Raw genomic sequence first — 13743 nt, 5'->3', positions numbered from 1 at the left:
CTCAGATTGTCGGCAGGATCTCTGTTGTTCAGTAGGGACCCACTTGAACATGGCCTAAAGGTGTCCTCACATGGGACGAGGCAGCTAACGTTGACGTGGACGCCGGCGGGACGTGCGACCTCACGAGCGACAGCTCCGGCGGCACACGGGACGAAGTGGTTAAACAGATTTGCGGTATCAGCGCTCTCCAGCAGCCGTCGTCGGATTTATTTGGCTCGCAATCCACACAGTTTCTTTACACAAATGGACGCACGTAAAGTAGTTGTGTGATTTCTGTTACGCTTGTCGAACAATAGCGGAGAAAATCGCGAGGAAAATCGTTCAAATGTGTATGACTTCCTAAAGGACCAAACTTCTGAGGTCATTGGTCCTTACACTTACACACTACTTAAACTTACACTAACGTATGCTAAGAACAACACACACACACACACACACACACACACACACACACACACACACACACCTGAGGGAGGTCTCGAACGCCCGGCGGGAGGGACCTTCACGAGGAAGACTCTGCACCCGTCGACGGCTTGAAGAGCGAGTTGATGGTAGAGGAACGCTAGATAATGCTGTACAACGATGTGAGAGAGATTCTAGCGGAAGTTATTCATTAGCTCAGTGGCATTTTCCTCGCATTTTCTATTTCAAATTGAATATAGTGAAGGTAAGTGTCTAATCTCAGTTTGCGTTTGCCTAATATCTTTATTCTCGATGTTGCACTGACTGGGAACACTCTGAAATAACGTATTTTATCGCATAGATTTTTTTTTGAAGCTGCACACCATCACTGAAAAGATTCTTACCGCCAATATGCAATCATTAAACAATAAATCCAGATATGCAACAAGAAATGCAGCAAAATAAATCATTGAAAATAAATAACATCGACTTTTGATATAATACGTCTATTAAACGAATAAGACATCCGGAATCGTTAAAATTCATGGTGAAGGCTTCAGCTGGCCTTTATGTTGCATAGTTTGCTACTAGTTTTGGTCAATGAGTATCATCAAGCTTAGCCTAAAACGAATAAATCAAATCATTAGAGGTTACTAAGTTTACAGGGAAATATAGAGGTAAACAATATATCGCTTACTGGCATAAACAGCAGGAAAATTATACCACAATTAGAACAAAAGTAATTTGCTATTTTGGGCCCACCTTTGCCCTTAAAAATTTTCTGCAATACTAACTGTGTACAACAGTTTTCGTCAAGAAGCGAAATCATGTCGACAGCTAGTAACGCACTGACAGATGAAGTTAGGCCGCACAATGAAGGATACAGTCAAAGACAACGCCATCCCAGAGATAAAAACTAAAGTACATGCGCTAGAATAGCACTATCCATAGACCCTATATGTCTCCATCTCTACCGTGTTAACGCTTGAAACAACATCTAAGTCACTTGACTCGGGGCAGAAAACCGAGTTACTGTCATTACGCGCTGTGTGAAGATGAGCTGACAGTTACAATTTCTCTCATTAATAGTCAAAATCAAGGACTGGTTTTTACAATTTAACAAACTGCAGTACTGCTCTTACACATGTAGTGCAGTTAACCGAGTTTCTCCGAAATACCTGTTAATAAAACAGTTGTTATCAAAATAATTGTTCAAATGGTTCTGAGCACTATGGGACAACTTCTGAGGTCATCAGTCCCCTAGAACTTAGAACTACTTAAACTTAACTAACCCAAGGACATCACATAAATCCATGCCCGAGGCAGGATTCGAACCTGCGACCGTAGTGATCGCGCGGTTCCAGACTGTAGTGCCTAAAACCTCTCGGCCACCCCGGCCGGACAGTTGTTATCGTTTCTACATGTGGTCAAGTTGTATCGTATTATTGACAGTTCTTTGAACAAGCGACAGAATGACTGTTCTTTAGTTAATACGTTTCTTCCTTTTTTTTTTAAGACAAAATCACATTTGTGGAGTCAGCATTAGTTGTCTAACGATTCGACAAAAATATGTGTGAAGTGCTTTAGTAAGCTTTTGTAAGAAAGAAAATTCGGTTATGTGCATAATATCAGATATTTACACAAAATAAGCACGTATCTTTTCTGACTATCGCGTAATCCAGTATAGGTACCGAAACAATGTCAAGATAAGAAGCGGAATCCATTAGAAAAATGTTGATTATACTGGTGTAGTGAGCTAGATATTAACCATATATCGTCTCAAAATCTTAGTAATTCACCAAGTTTTACATCCAAGGATCAACATCCATCCTGACTTTCAACTTAGAAATACCTCTGCAAGTATTTTAAAGTAATTCACTTACACAACTCACATTTTCGTCACTTTACCTAATCTGTAGGCTACAAAACAAGACTAATCCGAACATATGTGAACGTTATTGCTTCTGCATCTAGTAAGAAGCACAACATTTGATCTCTAACAATTGTGCACTATGAAATCGTTGTGGCATGCTCGGCTTCGTGCCCCGAGTCACATTACTTAGGTGTTAGTTTCAGTAAAATGACGTCATACGCAGTCTGTTATCTATTATCAATGGTACTATCAGTTTACCAACAGGTACATTATAATCTTTGGTACCATGCAACTACTGTACATTAGTGAGCTAGATCGTGAAATTCCATATATACACTACTGGCCGTTAAAATTGCTACACCACGAAGATGAAGTGTTCCAGACGCGAAAATTAGCCAACAGGAAGATGATGCTGTGATATGCAAATGATTAGCTTTTCAGAGCATTCACACAAGGTTGGCGCAGGTGGCGACACCTACAACGTGGTGACATGAGGAAAGTTTCCAACCGATTTCTCATACACAAATAGCAGTTGACCGCCGTTGCCTGGTGAAACGTTGTTGTGATGCCTCGTGTAAGGAGGAGGAATGTGTACTATCACGTTTCCGACTTTGATAAAGGTCGGATTGTAGCCTATCGCGGTTGTGGTTTATCGTATCGCGACATTGCTGCTCGCGTTGGTCGAGGTCCAATGCCTGTTAGCAGAATATGGAATCGGTGGCTTCAGGAGGATAATACGGAACGCCGTGCTGGATCCCAACGCCATCGTAGCAGTCGAGATGACAGGCATCTTATCCGCATGGCTGTAACAGATGGGGACGTTTGCAAGACAACAACCATCTGCACGAACAGTTCGACGACGTTTGCAGCAGCATGGACTATCAGCTCGGAGACCATGGCTCCGTTTACCCTTGACGCTGCTTCACAGACAGGAGCGCCTGCGATGGTGTACTCAACGACGAACCTGATTGCACGAATGGCAAAACGTCATTTTTACGGATAAATCCAGGTTCTGTTTACAGCATCATGGTAGTAGCATCCGTGTTTGGCGACATCGCACATTCGAAGCGTGTATTCGTTATCGGCATACTGGCGTATCACCCGACGTGACGGTCACCTCTTGTTCGCATTGACGGCACTTTGAACAGTGGACGTTACATTTCAGATGTGTTACGACCCGTGGCTCTACCCTTCATTCGATCCCGGCGAAACCCTACATTTCGGCAGGATAATGCACGACCGCATGTTGCAGGTACTGTACGGGCCTTTCTCGATACAGAAAATGTTGGACTGCTGCCCTGGCCAGCACATTCTCCAGATCTCTCACCAATTGAAAACGTCTAGTCAATGGTGGCCGAGCAACTGGCTCGTTACAATACGCCAGTCACTACTCTTGATGAACTGTGGTATCGTGTTGAAGCTGCATGGGCAGTTGTACCAGTACACGCCATCCAAGCTCTGTTTGACTCAATTCCCAGGCGTATCAAGGCCGTTATTACGGCGAGAGGTGGTTGTTCTGGGTACTGGTTTCTCAGGATCTATGCACCCCAATTGCGTGAAAATGTAATCACACGTCAGTTCTAGTATAATATATTTGCCCAATGAATACCCGTTTGTCATCTGCATTTCTTCTTGGTGCAGCAGTTTCAATGGCCAGTAGTGTACTAACGTAATACAGCAGGAAATGCCGCAAGTGGCTACCTCTGTAATCTAAACTATGTCGTATTTGTGAAATTAAATCGGCTTAAACCACAGAAAACCATTTATTGACATCAGTACATCAGTTAAAACTACATTGACGATATTTTTTATATTATAAACATCGTAATCTCCGAAATACAAGGTCGCTAGGAGATATTACTGGGACGTTGTTGTGTTAACAGATACGAACCAAAATAGCGGCCCAGCCATCAGAAAAACTGGATGTGAAGTAAAAAATAAAAATTACTGTAGGACCATGCTACTCAGTCAGATGTGGGCCGGAAGTGTGTCACATGTGGAATCCTAGAAATACCTAACTTTACACGTATTTGGAAACAACATACCATAACCAGTATCTGTTATGTTAAAGAAATAAGTTGTAAAATATTATTGACAGGAATTCATCGAAATGTTTCATTGAACATTTAAATATTTGTTACCAGAAAATATTCTAATTCCAAAAAAGGAGTTCACCAACCTATGTTAAAAACCACATTGTGCATTCAAAAAAGCTGAAACATAGTTTTGCTTGAAGCCTGTAAAACAAGGCAAACGTGAGTAATATATGTATGAAACTTACGTTCTGTAGTTCGGTCCAGAATCCTTTAGAAGACAAAAGGTGAAAAACATTTGGAAGGGAAGAAGGTGGACTCGAACCTCCTACCTTCCTTTTCTGAGCTCGCAGATCACGATGATCTTAGCTGCTCTATACAGGGTGAGTCACTAACTATTTCCACCTAGAATAGCTCCGAAAGTATGATAGAAGCTGAAAAGTTTGTGGAACAAAAATTGCGTGGGACAGCGGGGGCCATAATATGACGTTGATTTTTGTTTTTTTTCTAGGTTGGGTCGCTTCACAGATATTAAGGTCAACGTTCTTTTTTAAAATGAGATACTATAGTTCGATACTTATTTTATGACAGTGGCTATCGAGACAAATCCAATGATGTGTAACAGTAGGGTCTTTGAAGGTCAACGAAGGTCACAAAGGTGGCATGAATGTCCTTTTACAGAAGTGTTCCAAGTGGTGACCATTCGTATCAATGCAGTACTGCAGTCCTGTTATCACAGATTGAGTGGTATTCCTTATCACTTCGGCACTTATCGAACTACGTGCTCTGACAATTCTCTCTCTCGTATCTTCAAGTGTAGTTGGAGCGTTTTTATAAACAATGTCTTTTACGAATCCCCACAAGAAAAAATCCAGAAGCGTCACATCTGTCGAACGAGCCGGCCACGACACATCTCCGCGTCCAATCCAACGATATGGGATTTGTCTCTGCAACTCATTTCTAGCCATCTGCGTTTTGTTACCATGTTCTGTTCCTTGTTTGTAACGGTATTTGCTCCAATAACAGACCTAATGTTCCTTGCAGGGATGCGGTGTACTTCCTACCATTAACATTTCCTTAGATGAAACAGGGGCCAATAATTCTGTCCTCCAGAATCCCACACCATACTTTCACCAACCACCGTTGTTGGTGCGCAACTTGCTGCAGCGAACAAGGGATTCAGTTGCCCAATAATGTATGTTATGCAAATTAACATTTGCATGGTTCGTGAATGTAGCGTCAGTAAATATAATCAAATTGAAAAATGTGTCATCTCTCTTAATCTAAAGTTGAGCTCATCGCCAGAATTCAACGTGGTGCGTAAATTCTGTACCAGTTAATCCTTGGTGGACACTGATGTGTTAAGCAATATATTTATGGCGATGCAGAACGCGAAAACACTATTCTGGCTTATGTGATTTGACGCGAACTAACACAAGCATATCGAACCACAGTGGAAAAAGTACCAATTTCCTTTGCCGGATATGTTTGGTTGGTGGTTCTGAGCACTATGGGACTTAACATCTTAGGTCATCAGTCCCCTAGAACTTAGAACTAATTAAACCTAACTAACCTAAGGACATCACACACATCCATGCCCGAGGCAGGATTCGAACCTGCGACCGTAGCAGTCGCGCAGTTCCAGACTGAGCGCCTAGAACCGCGAGACCACCGCGGCCGGCCCGGATATGTTTCCGATGCGTTAAAGATCCAGTTGTTCTCAATTTATCATACACATACTTAAATGTACGACGTGTAAGGTGAGTACGTTGAGGACATCTTTCAGCGTGTAATCTCTAGCTGTCACTGAATTTCGTTGGCAGTGCTCGTAAATGAGAAGCATATCGACTTGTTCTTCGAAGGAATAACATCATTCACATTCGCTTGATTCGACGATACTAGTCTTACCGTTCCTATTAGCGTTGTATTGCGAAACCGTCGAATGGTGTTATATGTCAATGGCACATTAGATGGATACGCCGTATTTACTGTTTGCGCGATATACGAGAAAGAATTGTCAGAGCATGTGCTTCGATAAGTACCGAAGTGATAAGGAATACCACTCAATCCATGATACGAAGATGGCAGCACTGCATTGATACCAAAGGTCATCACTTCGAACACCTTCTGTAAATGGACGTTCATGCCGCCTTTGTGACCTTCGTTGACCTTCAAAGACCTTATTGTTACACATCATTGGATTCGTCTCGATAGCCGCCAACAGAAAAAAGCACCAAACTGTAGCATCCTATTTAAAAAAATAAAAAAACAAAGTTGACCATATCTCTGAAGCGACCTTGCCTAGCAACAAAAAACGAACGTCATATTATGGCCCCGGTTATCCCATGCTACTTTTGTCCCACAAACTTTTCAGTTCCTATCATACTTTCGGAGTTACTCTTGGCGGCAATAGTTAGTGATTCACCCTGTGTAATTAATATGGAAACTGCACCAAAAAGACGATCTTCTGATAGGACTGAAATTACCGCACCACAAAAGTTATAATACCAAAAACGTCAATTACAGAAAGCCATGACCTACCGACATGCAGTTTCCCGTCATATCATGACTAATAATCACAGCTGAAACGATGCGTTTTCGAGTGATCCTCAGTTTACTGATGATGTGAAACAGTTCATATTCGTACCACCTATTCTATGACAAAGAAACCCACCAATTACGATGTTTAACAACATATAATATGGCGGGTTCTTTGTTCTGCTTGTGGTTAAAACGATGTCGTTTCTCTCCACGAGAGAAAAATCTGACACGCAAACATTCTTTATTTCACGCTTCGCACTGTAGTGAGACATGGAATTCGACGCTGTGACGTTACGCGATCCTCGTCCACGTGCGTTTTCACATCCCTTGAGAGTGCAGCTTAGGGGTGGAATCTACTCTTGGTGAAACTTTGGTCCTACTGTTGCCGTGGTTCAATTGAAAGAGTAATTAGCCCCTTAACCTAGAGGTAGGCAGGATAACGATTCTATCTCACAACGAGCGCCATTTCTGCTGTTGCAGTCGTACGTGACGTGCGCGTGGGGCGTGCAGAACATAGGCTACGTGATGATGTGCTACGGCGCGTGCAACTCGCTGTCTGCGCTGACGACGGGCTGGCTGGTGAAGGTGACGGGGCGGCCGCCCGTGGTTCTGGGCGCCGCCGCGGTGCACGTGGCGCTGCTGGCGGGCCTGCTGCTGTGGCAGCCGCTGCCGCACCACCTGCCGCTCTTCTTCGCCATGGCCGGCCTCTGGGGCGCCTGCGACGGCGTCTGGAACGTCCAGGTCAACGGTCAGTAGCCTCCGCCAACTCTTCATCTCTGCATAAGCTTGTACTAGTAAAACTTGAATACGTTAATTTCGTTTCCAGCATCTGATGGCACTGAAAAGAGTTGTCAACAGAAAATATAAAACACTAATTTGTAAAAATTGTCACTGTTCAGCAAAACTGCTCTCTTTAATTAACTAGTCAACACGGAAGGTAATGTGCTCTTAATGTTTACTGTATAATCACTGTGGATGCTTTGTGAATGAAAGCCAAATGCGTCAAGTTTGAGAATTTCCAATTTATAATACAGTCAGGACGAAATTAGTAATAATAGGTCGCATAATCTAGTTTTTCTTTTCGATAACTGCAAACCCGACACCCAGCGCTTCTTACTTCAGCTGTTGGTTTCTATCATTTTCTTAGCTGATCATACATTTTACCTACTTTGTCAGTAATTTTATCACTAAGCTGCATACCTTTGTAGTTTCTTGATACGATCAAGTTGAAGGTACGCTATCTGTAATTGTATAGAGTTAATGGATTCAGAAGAAATTTCTTTTCTGGGGAAGAGCGCAATAAAAATAATAAAGTGGGACCTTGACCAGTGAAAGACATATTCTGGATCCAACAACTGTAAACTCCATACCTTTCCCGCCTGTATGTATGTGTGGTATAGTTATGGAATCCGATTTGCACTCGTGAGCTATTTTGGGTACCAAGTAATTCTTCTGATTGACAGGTAGAATGTCAATAATTATTCAGTGACTGTAAGGACCTAACGGACTTTTTTTGATTACGTATTCACATGGCTGCTTTCGAAATGTTCAATATCATAATACATTAATGAAAGTTATTTGTTATTATGGTTTTCCAGTGTGCTGAATCTCAATATGGTAATTAAATACGACGAATCACCCGCCATTGTTTACGATTAACTGTGTTTTGAAAAATAATTTTTAGCGGTTTAATTTACATATATTTCGTACAATGCTTCACCGACTAATAATGCGAAGTTAGAATTTCGAAGACAGTGATTGCGCTAGTTACTATTTATCATAATTAATGTGATAACCACCTTGTCTCTTACTTCATAGGTAGTTGATACGAAATAAAATTCTGCTTGCACATCTACCCATTAATTTGGGCGTAATGAGACAGGTGGTGGAAGCCTTACCCAAAGATTGAGGAAGTTTCATCATTTACCTGAAGCGTAGTTGGAAGGAAGACTGTTTGTTGTACCTGTGGATCGAAAAATGATGTTCGATTCCAGCTACGAATCAAAGTTGACTGTGAGTGAGAGTGAGCCTTAGTTATAATTCAGAGAAAATGTTACGAAGTGCTTAGGCAATAAATACGACTATTTTTTTCTGTTGTTGCTAACACGTTGAGAAAGTTCAAGAAAACAAGGTGTTTGATGAGCCTCAAGAGACATCGTCTGATCAATGACCTTCATCTTTATCATGAACATTTGGGCGGTGTCAGTGGAGAACAATGTAAACGCTCTCATCAACACATCAAAGTATTGGAACGACGGGATCAGTGCCGCTGGAATTGCAGTGTGATGGGAGACTACTATTTATCACTACAATAACCCCTAAGAGACAACTCATCAGAGAAAAGTTTATAAGAATAGTTTAAGTAGAAGATAGAAGGGGTATAACGTAGCTGACGGATAATACGTATGTAATTAGGAGGTGCTTCCAAGTATATACTTTAATAAAGCATAGGGTAGCTGGCCAAGGTGCAACAAACAAGGTACCCTTGATGAGTCACCCCCCGCAGAAAAAGTCTGAAGTCAGGTCCAGAAAAAGCTGGGGCTATTCAATTAGCACACCTCGGCCCTTTCATTTACACTATGTGATCAAAAGAATCCGGATATCACCAAAAACATACTTTTCTCAAACTAGGTGCATTTTGCTGCCACTTACTGCCACGTACTCCGTATCAGCGACCCTAGTAGTCATTAGACATAGTGAGAGAAGAGTATGGGGCGCTCCACGGAACTCACGGACTTCGAACGTGGTCAGGTGTGTGGGTGTCACGTGTGTCATACGTCTGCACGCGAGATATACACATTCCTGAACATCATTAGGTCCATTGTTTGCAATTTGATAGTGAAGTGGAAATGTGAAGGGACACGTACAGCACAAAAGCGTACAGGCCGACCTCATCTGTTGACTGACAGACCGCTGACAGTTGAAGAGGGTCGCAATGTGTAACAGGCAGACATCTGTCCTGACCATCACACAGAAATTCCAAATTGCATCAGGAGCCACTGTAAGTACTATGACAGTTAGTAAATTTGGATTTACTGGTCGAGCAGTTGCTCATAAGCCACACATCACGCCGGTAGATGCCAAAACGACGTCTCTCTTGGTGCAAGGAGAGCAAACATTGGGCGATTGAACTGTGGAAAAACGTTGTGTGGAGTGACGAATCACGATACACAATGTGGCGATCCGATGGCAGGGTGTGGGTATGGCGACTGCCCGCTGAACGTCATCTGCCAGAGTGTGCAGTGCCAACAGTAAAATTCGGAGGCGGTGGTGTTATGGTGTGGTCGTGTTTTTTGTGGAGGGGGCTTGCACCCCTTGTTAGTTTGCGTGGCATAATCACAGCACAGGTCTACATTGATGTTTTAAGCACCTTCTTGCTTCCCACTTTTCAAGAGCAATTCGGGGATGTCGGCTGCATTTTTCAACACGATCGAGCACTTGTTCATAATGAACGTCGTGTGGTGGAGTGGTTACACGTCAATAACATCTCTATAATGGACTAGCCTGCACAGAGTCCTGACCTGAATCCTATAGAGCACCTTTGGGATGTTTTGGAACGCCGACTTCGTGCTAGGCCCCACCGACCGACGTCGATACCTTTCTTCAGTGAAGAATGGGCTGCCATTCCCCAAGAAACCTTCCAGCACCAGATTGAACTTATGCCTGGGAGAGTGGAAGTTCTCATCAAGGCTAAAGGCGGGCCAACACCATATTGAATCCCAGAATTACCGATGGAGGGCGCCATGAACTTGTAAGTCAGTTTCAACCAGGTGTCCGGATACTTTTGATCACATAGTACATGTGGAAATCGGACATTCAGGACGTCTCACCAAACAGGCAAAGCTTGATCTATTTTCCTACAAGATGACATCACGACTAATTCAACAATTCGTATGAATATGTTTGTACCAATTTTCAGATTTGTAAAGTCCTACCATACATTTATTGGTAAACATTAAACGAAAAGATGAACATAAGTTTCTGTAGGACTCTGGAATGGCTGCGTTTTAAGTTCGAAGTTGTAGTTCTCTTGAGGTCATGGTTCCACCGCATACGTATGTAAACAAGCTTAAGCCACAAGGAACAGTACAGCCAGAGTGTAAAGTTTTTCCTGCAGTGTTGCGCGTCGTTTGCCACATCACGTCACACCAACGTGGAGGTCCCTAGACCCTTGACGTACCGCACCGGAGAGTAGTAAACTTACCCCCAAGGTCACATTGTGGACTGCACCCTCATATGCTATGCAGCTGTGTTATACAACGGAAATGTTATCTACTTTCCTGACAAAAATGAGAAGGCGAGTCTGTCTCTCTCTCTCTTGAATAAAGATGAGATGGTGAGTCTCTCTCTCTCTCTCTCTCTCTCTGTCTCTCTCTCTCTCTCTGTCTCTCTCTCTCTGTCGTCACGAAAATTAAGCGTTCGTTCTCGGAATAGCACACGATTACAGCACTTTCAGCACAGGCACAAAAGGCACAAACAGTCTGTAGCACTGATTTGTACACAGTAAGTCAGCGAAACTTGTGAAATCTGAAAGCACAGTTCCTTACATCTGTAATCAGAAAGCCACCTACGGTAGGCAGCGGAATGTACCTGTGGTACAACTATGATTTCCCTCTTCCTCCTCCTTTCACCATCCCTGTTTCATTCACACTGATTCACGGGAGGACCGACTGTCGATCGACCTCTGGATGAGTTGTAATTCCTCTGCATTCCTCGCCGTGGTAATTCTTCGGGAAGTACGTATGAGGAGCCCATATGCTGTTTCTCGGACTCTTCTTAAAATTGCGCCTTCGGAATTTCAGAACAACCACGTCTTGAGGCGTCTGCCACTACACTTGGCGTCTGCCACCGAACTCGGTGAATTTCCCAGCAGGTAAACAATTGTTTTTCAATCAAGTTCCTTAATACTGATAGCAAGAGCATCGGAAAATACCCACTAGTTCGTTTATAGATGTTGTGAACAGTAACTATCCTGTAATACTCCCTTGGTACCCCTAAATTTCCATCAAATCTGACGATTTCGTCATATTAAGAAGGACGTGTTAAGTTGTATCTCTAATTAAGTCCCGACGGCAAAGACAAATCTGGGCACATAGTAGACAAGCTCAAATCTCGTCGTGCACTAAGCTGTAGTGCGGATCTATATAGAATGTTTTCCGGAAGCGAGAAACACACAACAATTTCTGATGTTCCATAATCCCAAAAGTGCACCCAAATTGGTAGAGTTGTAAATCGCATTCGTTATGAAATATAGAAAAACTTCTTTTCAGTGTCCTTTCTCGTTTAAAATATTTGCATTCAGAAGTTGCACTAGCTTTGCAGAAACGTTACAGTAAAATTTGCTTTGATGGTACATCTCATAATGTGGATTCATTCCAAACTAACTCATTTGCCTTTCTAGTTGTCCGTATTTAAAAAACACCAGACTTTCTAATTTGGTTTTGGATCAGATTCTACAACTGTGAAATGATTTACGGAAACAGTGCCTAAGGGCACTATGAGTTCAGTGCTGAAAGGAACGATAAATAAGTGAAAGGGATAATCACATGAGTTTAACCAGGAAAGGAGAATGAAATGAAGTCGCAGGTAAAGGTAAGGACCAAAACATAACGGATCTGTTTGTTAAGAGAAGAAGATTAGTACGAATATTGATAGAATTCTGTGCGGGCACCAAATCATTTCAAACCATTTTACGAGGAAGCATACATAGATAATTTTAAAGTATCAGAGAGGCTATCAGACTTACTCTGTTGTGGTGAAATGAGAGTTACCTAAGAGGGTTAATAGTGATCATAACCTGTGAAACATTCAGTAACTGGAGAAACTTCATTATTATAGAATCTCTATTTTAAAGGACAGATTTCCGCCGGTTTAGGACACCAAGTTAAATAAGAAGTCATTATCTGAGCGTCATACATAAACTTCTTTCGCAAGATGTGAACCTTTCCACGGTATTAAAAAAACATAACCACGTATAATTACTCATGTCTTCTGTGATCTAAACAGCTGCTACTGATAACGTCGTTGATGAATCTATGGCTGTCAGCCAAGGACACGAGAATATTGGAAAATTACAGACCACGTAGTAGTCAAATATTGTTGCCTTGAGAAGAATCCTCATCATTTTCAGTTCCAGTGAGGGAGCTGGCAAAATTTTACCAATGCGCTACAATATTGGGCAACGGCCTTGCCGCAGTGGATACACCGGTTCCCGTGAGATCACTGAAGTTAAGCGCTGTCGGGCGTGGTCGGCACTTGGATGGGTGACCATCCAGGCCGCCATGCGCTGTTGCCATTTTTCGGGGTGCACTCAGCCTCGTGATGCCAATTGAGGAGCTACTCGACCGAATAGTAACGGCTTCGGTCAAGAATACCATCATAACGACCGGGAGAGCGGTGTGCTGACCCCACGCCCCTCCAATCTGCATCCTCCACTGAGGATGACACGGCGGTCGGATGGTCGCGGTAGGCCACTCGTGACCTGAAGACAGATAACAAAGTTAAAAAGTGATATATTAAAATAAAAGGTAGTACTCACTCAGTGACGAAAAATGAGTCCATAAGTGACAGTTTTCTGCTGCAGAATTTATCTGTAACCTTGGGATTAAAATTCTCAACTACCATATTCTTCTCGTTGGAGATCATTGCAGGGGCGTCTTTCCTCTGACTTGGTATTCCAAAAGGAGATTTTTGTCCTTTTCGGAGATCATCTTTCAGGTTCAGTGGTTATCATCGGTGTTGTCACTAATATTATCAGAAGTCCTGCATTTGTCTTCGAAAATAATTCGAGTAGCGATACACCCCCAGCAATATACCTGAAGTTGCTATAGTACCGATTCCTTACTCTGTACCTTTCATTTTTCTAACATGCTGTAATACTGGGCAGTAACAGTA

The 13743-nt window shown here is 42.6% G+C and overlaps 1 protein-coding gene and 1 pseudogene across 1 annotated transcript in view; both read left to right on the top strand.

The window, feature by feature from the left end:
• LOC124606735 (UNC93-like protein) overlaps positions 1-13743 on the top strand; it is a 417842-nt gene that overhangs the window by 305270 nt on the left and 98829 nt on the right. The window contains exon 7 of the mRNA XM_047138767.1: positions 7330-7597. Coding sequence (XP_046994723.1) covers positions 7330-7597 — 268 coding nt within the window. The remainder of the gene's footprint in view (positions 1-7329; positions 7598-13743) is intronic.
• On the top strand, positions 13027-13144 carry LOC124608054 (annotated as a pseudogene).

Source organism: Schistocerca americana, chromosome 3 (genome assembly GCF_021461395.2).
Source record: "Schistocerca americana isolate TAMUIC-IGC-003095 chromosome 3, iqSchAmer2.1, whole genome shotgun sequence".
NCBI lineage: Eukaryota > Metazoa > Arthropoda > Insecta > Orthoptera > Acrididae > Schistocerca > Schistocerca americana.
The sequence above is the reverse complement of the archived record's forward strand: the minus strand, read 5'-3'. Positions and strand labels throughout refer to the sequence as shown.